The sequence below is a fragment of the Eschrichtius robustus genome, chromosome 18 (genome assembly GCF_028021215.1).
Source record: "Eschrichtius robustus isolate mEscRob2 chromosome 18, mEscRob2.pri, whole genome shotgun sequence".
In the NCBI taxonomy this organism is placed as follows: domain Eukaryota; kingdom Metazoa; phylum Chordata; class Mammalia; order Artiodactyla; family Eschrichtiidae; genus Eschrichtius; species Eschrichtius robustus.
In genome coordinates, this window is record NC_090841.1 from 34,197,234 (window position 1) to 34,218,259 (window position 21,026).

Below are 21,026 nucleotides of genomic sequence, written 5' to 3' on the forward strand. Positions count from 1 at the left end.
AGGCCTTTGACGTACTTTAAACAATGTATGTATGGGACTGTGTTATTAGAAAAGATTGATTTTATATATATATATAGATCTCATAATCAGTTGAAAGACATTTATTTAAATTTTGTTCCACATACCTTAAGTAATTTTATCTTTTGTTTGTGAGTGAGATTAGATTTAGATTCACTTTTCTCTATAATTTTATTTTAATAATAATATTTTTATTTTAGACAGACTTGAGAACAATTGGCAAGAAATTCCTCCCCAGTGACATCAATGGTGGAAAGGTGGAAAAGGTAATGAAAAATGTTAACTTCCTAAATTATGCTAAGTACGATAAATATGAACATCTACTAAATTACTGGAATTATTTTTTGTCAATGAAGACTGCAACTTCAAAATATTTTGGAGGTGCACAAGTCACAGAGTTATCATTATAGTGACTTCCTATACACATGGAAAATTACTAAAGCTTAAACTTTTAAACTTTTGGTGACTTTTCAACATTTAAAAAAAACTTTTTTTTCAGGAATTGTAACTATGACACACTTACTTTACGTGTGAGACTTACCAGATATTATTGGTGCTCAGGAAAAGGACCTTTTTGTATCTTTTTATTTTAGTTACCTGTTAACCATATTTGTTTAATGAACTTGTTAATATAAAACTATAAGATTGGGAGAGAGTGTTAGGAGCAATTTGGCAAAGCCATGCATTTGGTTACTGCTATCATTTTGTGTAACACATATATGTATTCATGTTATGAATTTTTTCAGTGATGTTTTTAAAATACAAGGATACAGTTTTTAGATACCAACTAGTCAGTCTTTTACTTCTTATTCATTTGTATTCAATTTCTTCTTTTTATTTGAAAATACATGTAAATTGTGTCAACCAAGAATTTTATATGTGCTACTGCTCACTTTTTGAACTATTACGGAACATCATTATCTGTAGTTTAAAGAAATACTTTGAATGTATATGTTTTGTGTTTGAATAAGTATTCTTATCATTTTAACACTCAGATATTTAAGATAGTTGCTGTACCTCAGATATTTTAAATTTTAGATAATTTTAAAAGGTCTGAAATGTAACAACATATTTTTCACATTTTCCCTAATGCAATAGATGGTAATCATTTAGCTGGAAAGAAAACAAGAGTTTATTTTATAATTTACAGTAGTTTTTGAAGCAGATACTCAGAGAAGAAAGTTCTACAAACTCCTCAGCAATTCATTTTAATGTTTAACAACACTCTGTGTCAGCAAACTTTAATTGTATTTTAACCTAAATTTCTTTTGATGCAACTTGAAGTCCGTAACGTCTTCTTTATCTTCCCTCAGGGGAAATGGAGAACATCTGGTTACCTTCTCTTGTGAATAATTCTTCATATACTTGAAGCCTTGTAAATGTCAGTACCACAGGTTTCTTCTTGCTAAAGCCATCTATCTTGGTTCCTCCGTTTATTCTGTCTCAGGCATTCCATTCATCTTTATTGTTCTTCTCAGAGTCCTCTCCAGTTCCATACATTTCTTTTTCTGGTTGTGGTCGTAGTTCTCAGACTTCAGCATACATCAGAATCATCCTGAGGCCTGGCTAGAACACACATTGCCAGCCTCTAACCTCTCCCACTCCCACGCCTCTGTCTCCATTCAACTGGGATAGAGCCCTAGAATTTGTATTATGAGCAAGTCTCTGTGGGATGTTGATTCTGCTGGTCTGGGAAGCATAATTAGAAAACTTCTGGGGTATAGAACTCCAAATTAGGCAGCAGTCTTGGACAGGTCTGATGAATGCACAGTTCTTTACAGGAAAAGTAACTAATATCAAAGCAGTGGCTGCGCATCCTTATGCTAGTTGATTTAAGAAAACCAGCAATCTGGATTATTGATTTTCCATTGTTTCTTCATGTGTCTTTAGGGATTCTCAGCACCTATCTCTACTATAAGCTCATGGGGAAAGGTACTGATAAGAGTTTCCTCTGCTTCCTCCAACTTCTCAGAGCATTTTTTTTTTAAACACTTTTTTATCAGTTATCTATTTTATACATATTACTCTATATATATCAATCCCAATCTCCCAATTCATCCCACCACTGCCCCCCAGCCCCACTTTCCCCCCTTGGTATCCATACGTTTGTTCTCTACATCTGTGTCTCTATTTCTGCCTTGCAAACTGGTTCATCTGTACCATTTTTCTAGATTCCACATATATGCGTTAATATAAGATATTTGTTTTTCTCTTTCTGTCTTACTTCACTCTGTATGACAGTCTCTAGGTCCATCCACGTCTCTACAATGACCCAATTTCATTCCTTTTTATGGCTGAGTAATATTCTATTGTATATATGTACCACATCTTTATCCATTCATGTGTCGATGGACATTTACATTGCTTCCATGACCTGGCTATTGTAAATAGTGCTGCATTGAACATTGGGGTGCATGTGTATTTTTTTTTAAATTAATTTTATTTATTTATTTATTTTTGGCTGTGCTGGGTCTTTGTTGCTGTGCACGGGCTTTCTCTAGTGTCGAGTGAGGGCTACTCTTCATTGCGGTGCACAGGCTTCTTCTCATTGCGGTGGCTTCTCTTGTGGAGCACGGGCTCTAGGCATGTGGGCTTCAGTAGTTGTGGCACACGGGCTCAGTAGTTATGGCTCACAGGCTGTAGAGTGCAGGCTCAGTAGTTGTGGCACATGGGCTTAGTTGCTCCGTGGCATGTGGGATCTTCCTGGACCAGAGCTGGAACCCATGTCCCCTGCATTGGCAGGTGGATTCTTAACCACTGCTCCACGAGGGAAGTCCAAGGGGTGCGTGTGTCTTTTTGAATTATGGTTTTCTCTGGGTATATGCCCAGTAGTGGGATTGCTGGGTCATATGGTAATTCTACTTTTAGTTTTCTAAGGAACCTCCATACTGTTCTCCATAGTGACTGTATCAATTTACATTCCCACTAACAGTGCAAGAGGGTTCCCTTTTCTCCACACCCTCTCCAGCATTTGTTGTTTGTAGATATTCTGATGATGCCCACGCTAATCAGTGTGAGGTGATACCTCATTGTAGTTTTGATTTGCATTTCTTTAATAATTAGTGATGTTGAGCAGCTTTTCATGTGCCTCTTGGCCATCTGTAAGTCTTCTTTGGAGAAATGTCTACCTAGGTCTTCTGCCGATTTTTTGATTGGGTTGTTTGTTTTTTTCAATATTGAGCTGCATGAGCTGTTTATATATTTTGGAGATTAATCCTTTGTCTGTTGATTCATTTGCAAATATTTTCTCCTATTCTGAGGGTTGTCTTTTCATCTTGTTTATAGTTTCCTTTGCTGTGCAAAAGCTTTTACATTTCATTAGGTCCCATTTGTTTATTTTTGTTTTTATTGCCATTACTCTAGGAGGTGGGTCAAAAAAGATCTTGCTGTGATTTATGTCAGAGAGTGTTCTTCATATGTTTACCTCTAAGAATTTTATAGTGTATTGTCTTACATTTAGGTCTTTAATCCATTTTGAATTTATTCTTGTGTATGGTGTTAAGGAGTGTTCTAATTTCATTCTTTTACATGTAGCTGCCGAGTTTTCCCAGCACCACTTATTGAAGAGACTGTCTTTTCTCCATTGGGTATCCCTGCCTCCTTTGTCATAGATTAGTTGACCATAGATGTGTGGGTTTATCTCTGGGCTTTCTATCCTGTTCCATTGTTCTATATTTCTGTTTTTCTGCCAGTACCATATTGTCTTGATTACTGTAGCTTTGTAGTATAGTCTGATTCCTCCAGCTCCATTTTTTTCCCTCAAGATTGCCTTGGCTGTTCCGGGTCTTTTGTGTCTCCACACAAATTTTAAGATTTTTGTTCTAGTTCTGTAAAAAATGCCATTGGTAATTTGATAGGGATTGCATTGAATCTGTAGATTGCTTTGGGTAGTATAGTGTTTTTCACAATATTGATTCTTCCATTCCAAGAACATGGTATATATCTCTCCATCTGTTTGTGTCATCTTTGATTTCTTTCACCAGTGTCTTATAGTTTCCTGAGTACAGGTCTTTTACCTCCTTATGTACATTTATTGCTAGGTAATGTATTCTTTTTGTTGCAAGGGTGAATGGGATTGTTTCCTTAATTTCTCTTTCTGATCTTTCGCTGTTAGTGTATAAGAATGCAAGAGATTTCTGTGCATTAGTTTTGTATCCTGTAACTTTACCAAATTAATTGATTAGCTCTAGTAGTTGTCTGGCCGCATCTTTAGGATTATCTATGTATAGTATCATGTCATCTGCAAACAGTGACAGTTTTACTTCTTCTTTTCCAATTTGTATCCCTTTTATTTCTTTTTCTTCTCTGATTGCCATGGTTAGGACTTCCAAAACTATGTTGAATAAGAGTGGTGAGAGTGGACATCCTTGTCTTGTTCCTTATCTTCGTGGAAATGCTTTCAGTTTTTCACCATTGAGAATGATGTTTGCTGTGGGTTTGTCATATATGGCCGTTAATATGTTGAGTTAGGTTCCCTTTCCTCTATGCCCACTTTCTGGAGATTTTTATCATAAATTGGTGTTGAATTTTGTCAAAAGCTTTTTCTGCATCTATTGAGATGATCATATGGTTTTTCTTCTTCAGTTTGTTGATATGGTGTATCACATTGATTGATTTGCATATATTGAAGAATCCTTGCATCCCTGGGATAAATCCCACTTGATCATGGTGTATGATCCTTTTAATGTGTTGTTGGATTCTGTTTGCTAGTATTTTGTTGAGGAATTTTGCATCTATATTCATCAGTGATATTGGTCTGTAATTTTCTTTTTTTGTAGTATCTTTGTCTGGTTTTGGTATCTGGGTGATGGTGACCTCATAGAATGAGTTTGGGAGTGTTCCTTCCTCTGCAATTTTTTGGAAGAGTTTGAGAAGGATGGGTGTTAGCTCTTCTCTAAATGTTTGATAGAATTCACCTGTGAAGCCATCTGGTCCTGGACTTTTGTTTGTTGGAAGATTTTTAATCACAGTTTCAATTTCATTACTTGTGATTGGTCTGTTCATACTTTCTATTTCTTCCTGGTTCAGTGTTGGAAGGTTATAGCTTTCTAAGAATTTGTCCATTTCTTCCAGGTTCTCCATTTTATTGGCATAGAGTTGCTTGTAGTAGTCTCTTATGGTGCTTCGTATTTCTGTGGTGTCTGTTATAATTTCTCCTTTTTCATTTCTAGTTTTATTGATTTGAGTCCTCTTCCTTTTTTTCTTGATGAGTCTGGCTAAAGGTTTCTCAATTTTGTTTATCTTCTCAAAGAACCAGCTTTTAGTTTTATTGATCTTTGCTATTGTTTTCTTTGTTTCTAATTCATTTATTTCTGCTCTGATTTATGAAATCTATCCTTCCACTAAGTTTGGGTTTTGTTTGTTCTTCTTTCTCCAGTTCCTTTAGGTGTAAAGTTAGATTGTTTATTTGAGATTTTTCTTGTTTCTTGCTATAAATTTCCCTCTTAGAACTGCTTTTGCTTCATCCCATAGATTTTGGATAATCGTGTTTTCCTGGTCATTTGTCTCTAGGTAATTTTTGATTTCCTTGTTGATGTCTTCAGTGATCGCTTGGTAATTTAGTAACTTGTTGTTTAGCCTCCATGTGTTTGTGTTTATGTTTTTTCCCCTGTAATTTATTTCTTGTCTCATAGCATTGTGGTCTGAAAAGATGCTTGATACAATTTCAATTTTCTTAAATTTACCAAGGCTTGATTTGTGACCCAAAATGTCATCTATCCTGTAGAATGTTCTGTGTGCACTTGAGAAGAAAGTGTAATCTGCTGTTTTTGGATGGAATATCCTATAAATATCAATTAAATCTATCTGGTCTATTGTATCATTTAAAGCTTATGTTTCCTTTTTAATTTTCCATCTGGATGATCTGTCCATTGGTGTAAGTGAGGTGTTGAAGTCCCCCACTATTATTGTGTTACTGTCAATTTCCTCTTTTATAGCTGTTAGCATTTGCCTTATATATTGAGGTGCTCCTATGTTGGGTGCATATATATTTATAATTGTTATATCTTCTTCTTGGATTGATCCGTTGATCATTATGTAGTGTCCTTCCTTGTCTCTTGTAACATTCTTTATTTTAAAGTCTATTTTATCTGATATGAGTATTGCTACTCCAGCTTTCTTTTGATTTCCATTTGCTTGGGATATCTTTTTCCATCCCCTCACTTTCATTCTGTATGTGTTCCTAGGTCTGAAGTGTGTCTCTTGTAGACAGCATATATACGGGTCTTACGTTTGTATCCATTCAGCAAGCCTGTTTCTTTTGGTTGGAGCATTTAATCCATTCACATTTAAGGTTATTATTGATATGTATGTTCCTGTTCCCATTTTCTTAATTGTTTTGGGTTTGTTTTTGTAGGTCCTTTTCTTCCCTTGTGTTTCCCACTTAGAGAAGTTCCTTTAGCATTTGTTGTTGACCTGGTTTGGTGGTGCTAAATTCTCTTAGCTTTTGCTTGTCTGTAAAGCTTTTGATTTCTCCATCGAATCTGAATGAGATCCTTTTCTGGTCGAGTAATCTTGGTTGTAGGTTCTTCCCTTTAATCACTTTAAATATATTGTGCCACTCCTTTCTGGCTTGTAGAGTTTTTACCGAGAAATCAGCTGTTAACCTTTTGGGAGTTCCCTTGTATGTTATTTGTTGCTTTTCCCTTGCTGCTTTTAATAATTTTTCTTTGTCTTTTATTTTTGTCAATTTGATTATTATGTATCTCGGTATGTTTCTCCTTGGGTTTATCCTGCCTGGGACTCTCTGTGCTTCCTGGACTTGGGGAGCTGTTCCCTTTCCCATGTTAGGGAAGTTTTCAACTATAATATCTTCAAATATTTTCTCAGGTCCTTTCTGTCTCTCTTCTCCTTTTGGGACACCCCTAATGTGAATGTTGGTGCATTTAATGTTGTCCCAGAGGTCTCTTAGGCTGTCTTCATTTGTTTTCATTCTTTTTTCTTTATTCTGTTCCACAGCAGTGAATTCCACCATTCTGTCTTCCAGGTCACTTATCTGTTCTTCTGCCTCAGTTATTCTGCTATTGATTCCTTCTAGTGTATTTTTCATTTCAGTTATTGTATTGTTCATCTTTGTTTGTATGTTCTTTAATTCTTTTAGGTGTTTGTTAAACATTTCTTGCATCTTCTCAATCTTTGCTGCCATTCTTTTTCTGAGGTCCTGGATCATCTTCACTATTATTATTCTGAATTCTTTTTCTGGAAGGTTGCCTATCTCCACTTCATTTAGTTGTTTTTCTGGGGTTTTATCTTGTTCCTTCGTCTGGTACATAGTCCTCTGCCTTTTCATGTTGTCTATCTTTCTATAAATGTGGTTTTTGTTGCACAGCCTGCAGGATTGTATTTCTTTTTGCTTTTGCTGCCTACCCTTTGGTGGATGAGGCTATCTAAGAGGCTTGTGCAAGGTTCCTAATGGAGGGACTGGTGGTGGGTAGAGCTGGGTGTTGCTCTGGTGGCAGAGCTCAGTAAAACTTTAATCCACTTGTCTGCTGATGGGTGGGGCTGAGTTCCCTCCCTGTTGGTCGTTTGGCCTGAGGTGACCCAGCACTGGAGCCAACAGGCTCTTTGGTGGGGCTAATGGCATACTCTGGGAGGGCTCACACCAAGGAGTATTTCCCAGAACTTCTGCTGCCAGTGTCCTTTTCCCTGTAGTGAGCCACAGCCACCCCCTACCTCTGCAGGAGACCCTCCAACACTAGCAGGTAGGTCTGGTTCATTCTCCTATGGGTTCACTTCTCCTTCTCCCTGGGTCATTATGCACACACTACTTTGTGTGTGCCCTCCAAGAGTGGAGTCTCTTTTTCTCCCAGTCCTGTCGAAGTCCTGCAATAAAATTCCACTAGCCTTCAAAATCTGGTTCTCTGGGAATTCCTTCTCCTGTTGCCGGACCCCCAGGTTGGGAAGACTGATGTGGGGCTCAGAACCTTCACTCCAATGGGTGGACTTCTGTGGTATAATTGTTCTCCAGTTTGTGAGTCACCCATCCAGTGGTAATAGGATTTGATTTTATTGTGATTGCGCCCATCCTACTGTCTTGTTGTGGCTTCTCCTTTGTCTTTGGATGTGGCATATCTTTTTTGGTGAGTTCCAGTGTCTTCCTGTCGATTTTGCAGCAGTTAGCTGTGATTCTGGTGCTCTCGCAAGGGAGAGTGAGCGCACACCCTTCTACTCTGCCATCTTCTCACAAAGTTTTATAAGTGGTCTCTTCAGAATTTCCTTTGAATGTAGCTAACAAAAATAAAATATAACTTAGAATATTTGAATCTAGAATTTTCTCTGCCAAATTTTATCCTTTGAAATATTTTTAATGCTGATGTAGATTTAGCTTATACATAAAATGAAAAGATACAAAATAAGCTGTCTTCATGTGAAACAGAAGTAGAGTGGGATATCCCCTTTCTGCTCTTCCCATTTATATTTTTCCTTCAGACACCAAATAAAATTCTCTTCACAGTATTCGTGAAAATGTTCTGAAAAATAATTTTAATAAAATTTTTAGAAGCCAACACACGGGAATTACTCATTTTATTTGCCTTTGGTTAAAACTTCATATGTTGTATAAAAATATAACTGCTTTCAGGCAAAAGTAAATGTTTAAGGAATGTATTTTTGACATGAATTAGTTGTGCGTCTTTGTAAAATAAGACTAATACAGTAAAAGTTGCTTTATTTGTGCCTTTATTGGAAAGCTTTATTACCCAGCACTTCATCATGTTAATGGTGACATAATCATTAAGACATGGGTCTAGACACTAAAATTATGTAATAGTTCTTATATAAAATAAATTTTAAATAAAAAATTTTAAATAAATTTTATTTTAATCTGTGCATAAGATAAACAGAGTATTTGAATAAGTAATCTTCCTGTTCCTTGAACATGTCAGATTTTGGTATAAAATAACATTATTTTCTAATTTTCTTTTAATAGTAAAAGAATAATGAATGAAAGAAAGAACTGTATTACCTAGTGATTTTCCAAATACATCATACTAGAAACTAGTTTTGCAAAAACTAATTTAGACAGAAAATTTAAAGTGTGAGATAGACTAGCTGTCCCAGGAAGCAGAGGCATGGTTCTGATGTGCTTCAGATGCGATGTGGAGAGGGAGAATAAAACAGTAGGGGCTGGTAACATATTGGACAGATATAGATTTTAGAATTATTGGGCTGGATTTAAATCTTCATTCTTCTGCTTATTATGTTTCTGTGACTTCTGGTAGTTATTTAATCTTGCCAGATTTTAATTTTCTTATCATTCAAATATTATGTCCCTTATGACATTGAAGAATTAAATGTTGTAATCTATGTGACATCTTAAATGTAGTGAAATGTGTATGGCAAGTATTGAGCATTATGAGACATTTAGGATGGTATTTTTGTCCTGGAGATCTAAGAGTGCATGTTTATTACCTCAGTTTGTTATCTTGTTACTTAGAGATCTCCAAGGGAATGCAGTAAATGAAGTAAGGCAAATGGATACTTCATTATTGACTGTGTTTTAGCCCCAGCCCCTAATGCAGAACTTTATCACTAGAGCTAGGTTGATCTTAGTATAATAGAATCAAAGTAGGTCAAAGTCCTGCTCTATTTCTACTAAGTTCCTTGCCTGCCTGTGATATTACCACTCCTAAGAGAGAAAGCCAAAGGAAAAAGAATTGGAGAGCATTTGCCCCAGTGTTTAAGAAGCAAATCCTTAATAAGCAAGAGAAGAGAGGAGGCTGTCTTTTTAGGAGCTACTTCCATTAGTTTTGTGTGGGTCCTTTAAAAGAGCCGTAGTCCTGGGTCTTCCATCCCCCTTGGAAGCTTATTCATTAGGCCCGAGGCTCCATCCAATGTACTAGAGATTCTGCAAGACAGAGCAGTAATCCTCTTTAGAAGTAGATTAAAGGAATGTAGAGAGGAGTCTTCAAACTTCTTCTCCTGAGAGGCCAAAAGTAAATGCTTACATGCTGTGTATTGTTATTATCATAATTAATAAGGCTTAGATAACAGCATTTTCAGCATTTGGAAAGGAAGTGTGGAGAGAGCTATGATCAGGTTGGAGAGATGGTAGGTCTGCAGTTAGGAGAAGACAGTTAATCCTGGAACATTGTAGTTACATCCGTTTTGTCCTAAGACAAACTGGGACCTTCAGAAGGGCATTGTCATCTGAAGTTTGAAACCGAAGTCTTAATAATTCTATTAGTTATCATTGATTATTTTGTGAGGAAGTAGGATGGCCAAAAAAATGCAAGTAACTTTGTTAGTAATTAATGTAATAGTTTTGTTCACATTCTTTTCTCTTTCCTCCCATTCTGTTCTTAATATTATTTTGCAGTTCCCATATTTTCTCCATAAGGTTGCTTGTAACCTTGATGCAAAGATTTCAGACAAATTTAAAAAGTAGTGAGAGTGGGAAGATGACACTTTTCTCCAGGGTTCTAAGCCTAAGCTAGATTTTCCCATAGCAGTTTATGTTTGATTTTTAGGCCATAAAGGTTTTTAAGAGTGGAGCAATATGTGTCGAGGAAGCTATATGCTGCAACTTCTGAGTTTTTCAGGGCAGGCTTTGTATATCTAGATATTACAAGGTCCTGGAATATTTAGCTTGTAAGGTCAAAATCATGGAAAGAAGTCATGACGAAATGGAAGTAAGACTATGCTTCCTATAAAACTGTTTAATATTTTTCATATTCTCCAAGTTTAATATTTTGTTGTAGTTATTTTCATAGCTTTAGCCTCTGAACCAAGGTGTAGAAGTTAATTATAAAATATAGGTTAATGTAAAAATACTTTATTACCAGTCCAGCTGTGTGAGGACTTTAATGCATTACTGTGAAGCCCTAACAGGAAAGGCTTTCCAGATCTGTGTTTATTTTTTTCATCTAAGTTTTAGGACTGACAGGTTATATATGCATTTTTAAATGTGAAACTGTGATTAAAGGCCTAATTTTTCCGGTTAGAAGTGACCTTCTCAAAGCCTCAGCAACACCAACATCAACCACAAGATGGCTTCACTGCCTTAAAATTCAAACTGAATGCCCTCTCACCCTCAGACAATACAGAACTTGGATGTTTTCAGAAAAAAAATAATTGAAAAATGTTTTAAGTTAAATAAATTGTGTCATGTTTTATATATGTTAATAAATAATACGATTTACCAGTGTTTCTTTTAGTGAGTTATTAAAATTAAACATGCACTTTTAATTTTAGAAAAATAGATTACTAAAATTCTGATATTACTGTGCTTTATTTACAAGTGCTTATTGGTAATTATTAGTAGGACTTCTGTGTAGTTTAAAAACAACTGCACAAATCAATATATAGAATATATATTAGATACTCTAATGATAATTAAAAAACAAACTGTTCACCTTTTTTTTTTTTTTTTTCTAACCCTCCCAGAAAATGAAAAGCTATAGCTGCGAAGGATGGAAATAGGCAAATGACACATTGAAAGAAGTGTTACTTTTGACTGGAGTCCCACAATGTTTTTCTTATAATTGATTGGCTGTAATTGCCCTGATTGAATAAGAGCAAATTATCTGCTGTGCTGTTACTTTGATGTATAAATTGATGTTTTTTCAGGCGATCTCAAGTTTGGGAAAACCTATTCAATATTATGTTGTCTTTTTGTCTATTACTAGACATTTATAATACCCTGTTTTTAAAATTTCTAAGGGGTAGAAACTTTTAGATCTTCTAGTAGGTATACTACCATATTTATGATTCAGAAAGTTTTTCTTTTATTATTATTTATTTATCCATTTAAACTCTCTTGATGTATATGAATATCAATTGAAAAATTTGAGATCAGGATTAGGGACTACCTTCCCAAAGCTATTTCCTTCAGTGTTCCTCTTGCTTTTAACCTGCTTTCTTCTTGACCTTTATTGGTACAAGCCCCTAACTTACCTAGGAGAACCCTGGTTTTCAGTAAACACTTCTCTTTCTCTTTATTGAGAACCTACTTTGTGCCAGGTCCCATGTTAAATAATCTGTGTAATCTTCAGAACAGCATTGAAAAATAGAAATCGTTACCAACCTCTGTTTTACTTTAGAGATGAGGGAGCTGCAGCTTTTCTAAAATCATAGGCTTTTGTTGCTACAGGACCTTAATAATTGCCATGTGAATGGAATGTTCTTCCCTCGGCTGTCAGGCAAACTGCTATTTAGTCTTCAAATTCCAACTTGAATGCCACTTCTCTTCTAATTTTCTTGACCTCTTTTGAACAGAATTAATTTTTAAGAGTTAATATTCCTACTGCCCTTTATACCTACATGTTTTTAGTATGTAACAAATTTTATCATAGTTTTAGAATGTATGAAACAAAGAAGACAGACTTTGGTGTGTGGCATATCTGAGTTTGAATTCTAATTCTACCTCTTACTGGCTGGGTAACCTCTGTCAAAATACTTTATCCTCTGCTCTCAATTTTCTCATTTAAGACACACAGATGATCCTAATATACTTTTTAGTTCTGGAGGTAAATTAAATAACTTATGTAGGACTTCCCTGGTGGCGCAGTGGTTGAGAATCCACCTGTCAATGCAGGGGACATGGGTTCGAGCCCTGGTCCGGGAAGATCCCACATGCTGCGGAGCAACTAAGCCCGTGCACCACAACTGCTGATCCTGCGCTCTAGAGTCTGTGAGCCACAACTACTGAAACCCGTGCGCCTAGAGCCCGTGCTCTGCAACAAGGGAAGCCACTGCAATGAGAAACGCGTGCACCACAATGAAGAGTAGCCCCCGCTCGCTGCAACTAGAGAAAGCCCATGCGTAGCAACAGATACCCAACACAGCCAAAAATAAAATAAATAAGTAAATAAATTTATAAAAAAAATAACATGTAAAAATCCTGCTGCATTTTCTGGTGTATCTAGTAAGTGCTAAATAAATTATAGTAAAAACACAAGGTAACTTCTTTATCAAGCAATTTTTGAATGTATATATGTGCTAAGTGCAGGGGCTGCAGAGATCAACAGGACAGCCCCTGCCTTCTTGAAGCATATACCCTAATAAGAGATCAAGGAACCAACAATGTCAGTATAGTGGAACAAATGCTATGTCAGAAGTACATACAAGGGAGGGGCAGCCATCTCAGCTTGTTAAGCTTAGTGAGATGAGGTGGAGAGGTTGCTTTTCTTGCTAGACTGTTAGTTTTTAGACTTGTAATTCTCAATAAGGGAATAATAGGTAACTCCCCATTTGGGGGCATATTTAACATCTTACGGTGGGAGAGTGTATCTGGTGTGTGTATAAACGTTATATATGTATACACATGCATACACACATACACATATTATTTATATTTAGAAAATAAAACTACCCCAAAAAAGGTATTTTACTATACAAACTATAGAAAATAGACCTTCACAAAATCTTCTTGCCTGATAATAATACATGGAAGATAAGTAAGTTAACATTTATACTTCCTAGAACCTGAATTCTCTTCCTTTGTTTGGGGGAATTTCCCATTTTCAAAGTCTTGGTGGTGGAGAAGAAAATGCCGGATACTTTTTCCCCAGCCTCCTTTGCACCTATGCTGTGCACATGTACCTCAGCTCTACTAGTTCAGGTATAGCTGCATAGGACATGGGTTAGTCACACAAAAAAGCAGGAACTGTGGTGAATCCTCTCTGGTAGTGGCAGAAGCTACAGCAGGATTGAGTTTCTAGGGTAATAGCTGCCAACAGTGCTGGGGTCAGTGTCCAGGGCAAGTAAGATTGATAGTACAAGGTGTAGAGCTAGATGCTTGAGTGTGCTGGATCTAGCTTGTTCCAACTCATGAAGGCTGAATGTCAGCATCTCTTCCCTGTTTAGAGGTGAGTAGTTGAAATCAGCCATGGAAATTGGCAAATGCTACAAATTAGGGCTTCTTCTCTACCCTTCCTATCCCAAACTGTTTCATCAACATACTAGTGCTATTAAACCAGTCTGTGGTTTGATTTTCACTGTTATTCTTGCTGTGAAGGCTACAGACTTAGTTCTCTGATACTCCTGACACTTCTGTGAACTACCCAATGTCTTAATTTCAAAATGTTATGTAAATTATTTGAGCAATTTTAGTGTAATATTGGATATATACAAACATATCTCTTTTGAAGCTTAAAAATGAGGTGAGCATCTGTGAAGCCCCAGCCTGATGTAAGAACTAGAACGTTACAATACCATTCTGTCCTAGCTCTTCCTCTCCCAAACACCAAGAAATGATTGTTGTGAATTTTGACTTTAGCTTTTCTTGACTTTTAGAAGAAATATTTTAGTTACATATGTAGTTATTTCTGTATAATATGTTGATTTGTTTTTAAGAGAGTTTTTTTTTAAAAATTTATTTATTTATTTATTTATTTATTTATTTATTTATTTTTGGCTGCGTTGGGTCTTGGCTGCTGCACATAGGCTTTTCTGTAGTTGCGGCGAGCGGGGGCTACTCTTAACTTGCGGTGTGCAGGCTTCTCACTGCAGTGGCTGCTCTTGTTGCGGAGCACGGGCTCTAGGCACGCGGCTTCAGTAGTTGTGGCACGCAGGCTCTAGAGTGCAGACTCAGTAGTCGTGACGCATGGGCCTAGTTGCTCCGCGGCATGTGGGATCTTCCCGGACCAGGACTCGAACCCATGTTCCCTGCATTGGTAGGTGGATTCTTAACCACTGTGCCACCAGGGAGGTCCTACTGTTTCGTTTTTAAGCTTTACAAAATGTTAACAGATTGTCTGCTGTAACTTGCTTTTATCATTCAGTGTGATGGCTGTAACATATGTCCATGTTGTATATACCTAATATTCATTCATTTTCACTTTTATATAATATTAAGCTATCTAAATATGCCATAATTTACTTATTCATTCTCCTGTTGATGGATATTTAGATGTGTTTCTTTTTCCCTTCTTTCTTTTTTTTTCTTTAAATAATAGATGACTACTACTACGTCTAGGAACAAACTTGTATATTTTTTCTGATGCATGTGTGTAAGAGTTTCTTTAGGGAATATAACCAGGAATTGAATTATTGTATGCTAGAGTAAGCCAGTGTTCAGCTTTACCAGATAATGCCAAATTATTTTTCAAAGTGGTTGTACCAATTTGTATTACCTTCAGTAGTGTATGTGAGATCCCATTGATCCATGTCTTTTGTGGCACTTGATATTATCAAATTTTTCTAATCTTTTGGTTGTAACATACATTATTCTTCCTCAGGCTATTCTGTCCCTGATGACCGCCTTCCCCAATATACATTTTAGAATCAAATGATCAAGTTTCTTAAAATGGGTCAGAGTTTTGAATGAAATTGCATTGAATCTGCATATCAGCTTAAAGACAATTGACATCTTTATGATAACTAATTACAAGTGAAATGCTGGTAAGCTGCCTCTCTGAAGAGGAAAAAATAAAGCCCTAATATGTAGTAGTTACCACTATTTGTAGTATAAAAATTCCTGCAGTGGCTGATTATAAGCTATACTATGAAATCACCAAAGCTGAAATTGGGAAGAAGTGCTCATAACAGGCACTTGTGAACTGGCCTGAGCTGGCTTCAGCACACCCTTGGATGTATCTCTTCATTTATTTAGTTTTGTCCATAAAGTTTTATAATTTATTGAAAGTATATAGGTTGTATATCTATATGCAAGCTTTATGCTCGGAACTTCCTATTTTTGTTGTTGTAAATGGTGTTTTTTTAAAAAATTACTGTTTTTTTCTCTGTTAGGGGTACATAAAAAGGTAACCAATAGTTGTATGGTAATCTTAAATTTGCTATCTTGTATTTATTGTTCTTAATAATATATCTGTGTATTCTTTTATGTTTTCTCTATAAATATGCCTTTTGTTGACACTTCACATGAATGGGATCACACAATATATACTTTGTTGTATCTGGCTTCTTTCACTTACTGTCATGTTTTTGAGGTGAATCCATGATGTAGCATGTATCAGTAGTTTGTTACTATTTATTGCTGAGTAGTATTCCATTGTATGGACTTTACTTTTTCCTTTCCATTCTCTAGTTGATGGACATTTGGATTGGTATGCATAGGTCTCTTATTGTTTTTTCATTGCTAGTGAAAGTATGTTTGTGTTTTTATTACTATTATTACTCCTTAGATTGTTTATTTGCATTATTACTCTTTGCTTCCTGGTCAGTCTTGCTCAGTATCAGTTTCATCAGTCTTTGCAAAGAACCAACGCTAGACTTTGTTAACCCTCTTTATTGTATTTTTAGTTTGCTATTTCATTAATTTATCTTTATTTTCTTCTTTCTTGTACCTTGTTTGAACTCATTCTGTTGTTCTTTTCCCAACTTGTTAGTTCGACTCATTTATTTACTTTTTTTCTAATATAAGCATCTCAAGGCTATTAATTTTTCTTCTACCATTGCTTTAACTATATCCCAAAGGTTTTACGCATGGTATTTTCATTATCATTCGGTCCTAAATATTTTTCAGTTTATATTAAGATTTCTTCTTTGTTTTAATAATAGAACATTATCTCTTTTTTTCTTTTTGTTACAGATTTCTAATTCAGTTATATTGTAGTCAGAGAATTTGGACTGAAAGATAGCTGTATTTGAAATTTTATAGAGGCTTACATTATGGCTTGATATATGTTTATATGTCACATGCTTGCTTAAGGGGAATATTTTTTCCCTAGTTGTTAGGTTCACAGTTCTATATAAATTCTCTAGATTAGGCTTATTGTTTTATAGTCTGTGTTTGATAATTCCAAATTCTCAACTCCTTAGAGTCTTAAATTTTTTTTAAAAATTAATATTTTTATGATTCTCATATTTTGTAGCTTATTTCCTTGTATCATATTTTCTTGTAATTTTATATTTCTTTATCTTTCTGCATGGAAATCTTGGGCACCTGAATCAGGAAAGCTGATAGAAAGGATTACGGAGCTAGTGTGGTGCTACGAACTGACAGTGAGTTGAGATTCTGGCTAAGGTTAACTTTGCTACTTTTCCACAGGCCGAAAGCTGAGGCTCTCAATTGCAGTGTTGTTTCGATCAGAAGCAAACATAGATTTTGTCCGGAGGAAAATGTCCTCCAAATTGAGGCTTACCATAGATGCCTGCATAGGTGACATGGGGAAAGTTCTGAAATTTCTAACATTGTAATAAACAATTTTCTTTTGTTCCAGTTTTCTTGAGTCTGATACTATCCTTAGGATAGTACAGAGTGTGACAAATGATACTTTTTTCTGATTTCTTCCTGTCCCACCCCCATGTTTATTAATATCAAATTTTGTTAAAATGATATTGAGTTATTTCAACAGAGCAAAGAAGTAGATGAGAAAGAGGGCGTCATAAAAATTTATCCTTCAGGCTTTTAAAGCAGCTGTAGGCAGAACCACTATTTCATATTCCAAGGCACTTGAATCATTACCCAGTTGCTTGGATCCTCAGGTAGAGATGTGAATAGTCCAGCAAAAACTTCTCTTGATACAAATATGAGTGGATGAAAAAATGAGCCCTAGAAAATCTCTACTGAAGCCACTGGAAATGCTTTTGGAAGTAGTAACAGAGTAAAGAAATAAATTATGATTTTAAGTACTTAAAAAGGACTGTGGAGAATGAAACTTTTTTATTCTCTTAATTTTAACCTACTTTGCAATAATGATGGAAGATTTATCAGAACTTAATCATACTCATAGATTCCTTCTGAGTATATGGCCCCGTTGCTAGTGTTGATGGAAAATGTGATGCTTATGTTGTTAGGTATAGATAGAGTGAGAAATTCATTTCTCAAGGAAATTGATAAGATTATAAAAAGAAATAGCTGGCAGATTTTTCATAGTATCATAGAATGTCTAAATTTAGATCGTTTCTTGATTCCTCAAAAATCCTGTTTTAACCATTTATCTGGGTGTGATCAGACTATAGATAAGTGGTTCCATGTCATCCAAACTTTGGAGAGTCTGATTGTAAACAAGAATGTTATTTAATATGATCAATAAATTAATAAACTAATACAGTCATTTAAATCTGACATTCCATATCAATTGATATGACTAGTTAGGAGTTCAGATAATAGAGAGGTCCATCTACCTAGGGAAAGGAAGGAATGAAGCCTGGATGACTTTTTTCTGGCCCCAGAGAATATCTCTGGTGTATACTTGATATTGTTTATTAGAATTAAAGATCTTTCTTCTTACCTATTTAAATTTTTTACAGTAATTTCTTTTACTTCCTCCTTATTGCTCATGTAAAGGTGAAATTAATCTAGGATCTTAACATTTTATTCTACTATTTGTGTTTTATTTAGATCCAGTACTTCCCTATTTTTTGACTACAGAGGATAATAAACTGAATATTGTAAACATCATAATGAAAAAAATCGTTATATCTGCAATTTTACTTATAGAATCTTTCTGAATTGTGGAACTAGTCTTAAGGCCTGTTGTTTCAAATTGAGAATTGATTATAAAAAGACTGTGTGTAATTTGGGAGTTTCTAAGGAGAGTCTAATAAATAGTACCTTCTTTTTTACTTTGGTTCTGAATCAATTGAGAAAGAAAGAAGTGGCAGATGTGGGCCGAAGTATCAACTTTACTACTGATAAAAATTAATTTGGGAGATGTGGCTTGGTGGGAGAGCCAAATGGATGCATTAATTGAACCACAAACCTGACAGATTTGTACACTCACTTATTGCAGTGCTAATCCAGTGAAGAGGCTGAGTAGGTACCTCCTCCTCAGGGTCCCTACCTAGATCCCAAGAAACGAAGGGTGAGGATGAGCCCAAAATATACAGTATATTCTTCCCAATCAGATAAGTCATTTCATAAATGGGTGTGTTAGTTTCCTGAGGCTTTTGTAACAAATTCCCACGAACTTGGTGGCATAAAACAACAGAAATTTGTTCTTTCACAGTTCTGTGGGACAGAAGTCAAAAATCAAGGTGTCAGCAGGGTTGGTTCCTTTCGGAGGCTCTGAAGGAGAGTCTGTTTCATACCCCTCTCATAGCTTCCAGTAGCTGTGGGCAGTCTTTGGTGTTCCTTGGCTTGTAGATGTGTAACTCCAATTTCTGCTCCCATTTTTTTCTTCCCATGGCCTTTATACCCAGTGTCTTTGTGTTTATTTCCCCTTCTCTTCTAAAGAAGCTCATCATTGTATTTCTCCTAATCCGGGATCATCTCATCTTTAGATACTGATCTTAATTAGGTATGCCAAGTCCCTTTTCACAAATAGGGTTATGTTTACAGGTTCCAGGTGGACATATATCTTTTGGCAGGGCCACTATTTAATTCACTAAAAGGGATGGAGAGGCCAGGAGTTGGAGTAATTAAATAAGTAAACTTGCTGCTTGCTAGGAAACATCAAGATCTGGGAGCAGGTGTTCCTCCCTAGCATTCCTAGCTTTTTGTTCTCATGGTCAACCAGTTGTAGGAGATCAGCAAAAATGGTCCTGTTCCCCCTCTGTGATTGCGTTGTTGGCATTATCTTCAATTTGTGTTTCTTTGGCAGAATCTTTTAAAGCCACTTGTCCATTTTGTGATCATTAATGGTTAAAACTAGGTAATATCTGTATATCCATTTAACTGCACACAAATAAATGTCAGTTTGTCATAATACATTGAAAGCAAACAAACCAGTGAAGTTGCCATGTCAACACCCTTGAGATGTAGATTTCCCCAAATTCTATAAAGATGCCTTGTGACCTGTATGTCATATGGACTGAATGAGAGTGCCTTTGTTGCTCTGATTATTAAGTATTAGGAACATTTAATTTCTTTCTTACTAAGAATTAAATAGAGACAATTGTTTTCCTCCCACACTTCAATGGATGTGCACTCCCTAGTATCATTGTGGAACACATAAGTCTAGATCACCACTGATTGTCTAATAGAACTTTTTGCAGTGATGTAGGACAGTCTGTATATGTGTTGTGCAGATAATGGAACACTCAATGTGACCAGTGTGACTGAAGTATTGAATTTTTTTTTTAATTAATTAATTTATTTATGGCTGTGTTGGGTCTTCATTTCTGTGCGAGGGCTTTCTCTAGTTGTGGCAAGCGGGGGCCACTCTTCATCGCGGTGCACGGGCCTCTCACTATCGGGGCCTCTCTTGTTGCGGAGCACAGGCTCCAGACGCGCCGGCTCAGTAATTGTGGCTCACGGGCCTAGTTGCTCCGCGGCATGTGGGATCCTCCCAGACCAGGGCTCGAACCCGTGTCCCCCTGCATTGGCAGGCAGATTCTCAACCACTGCGCCACCAGGGAAGCCCTGAAGTATTGAATTTTTAATTTCACTCAGTTTTAATTAATTTAAATGTAAATTTAAATAGTTATATGTGGTTAGTAAAGCAAAGGCTAAATATTTGTCAGTGTCTAGGCTAAAAATATTGGGAGTAGTAGAATATAGAGAATGATGAACATTATAAGAACCGTAACATGCCTCTGGTTTAATTTAAATGTCTTTATTTTAATGGCATTAGCAAAAGTAAAAGAAAAAGTTTATCCTGAATTAGTAGCTTATCTACATCTGTTAAAGATTTTAGACTTATTTCAACTTAGAATTTTTTTTTCATACTTGAAAATTAGATGTAAGTTTCGTCTCTTTTCTCTAATTATATTCTCTAGGGCTAAATTTTTAACAAAATTACTCCCTTTCAGGAAAGATACTGGTAAATATGAAGTAGAAATTTGTCAACCTGGGAACATGCTTACTCAAGAAATTGTGTAAATATCATTTCACATTTCTCTTTGCTGAAAATAAAAATTAAACTAATGCATACAGAAAGATTTTACTTAAAAGGCTATAACAAAAAGCTTTTTTTTCTTTGTAAGTATGCTACTACTTAATGGATATAATATTTTATAATGTAGAAAGTGTTACTTTATGTTAAATTTATTTTTCAGACATGTAAGCAGATTTTGCTCTCATTCCCCAGTTACAACATAAGTGTTTTATTATATAAAAACTTTTAACTTAATATTCAATAGCTAGTTAGCCCATCAATTTTCTTTTTCTCTTTGATTAAAATATGGCTAGATAGGATGTTTATTCTCCTTACTGCCAATGCATA

At 35.7% G+C, this 21,026-nt stretch overlaps 1 protein-coding gene across 2 annotated transcripts in view; it reads left to right on the forward strand.

Moving 5' to 3' along the window:
- Window positions 1–21,026, forward strand: part of TDRD3 (tudor domain containing 3) — a 215,050-nt gene that overhangs the window by 86,580 nt on the left and 107,444 nt on the right. For both annotated transcript variants that reach the window (XM_068526575.1, XM_068526576.1), the window contains exon 3: window positions 219–284. In XM_068526575.1, the coding sequence (XP_068382676.1) occupies window positions 219–284 (66 nt within the window). The remainder of the gene's footprint in view (window positions 1–218; window positions 285–21,026) is intronic.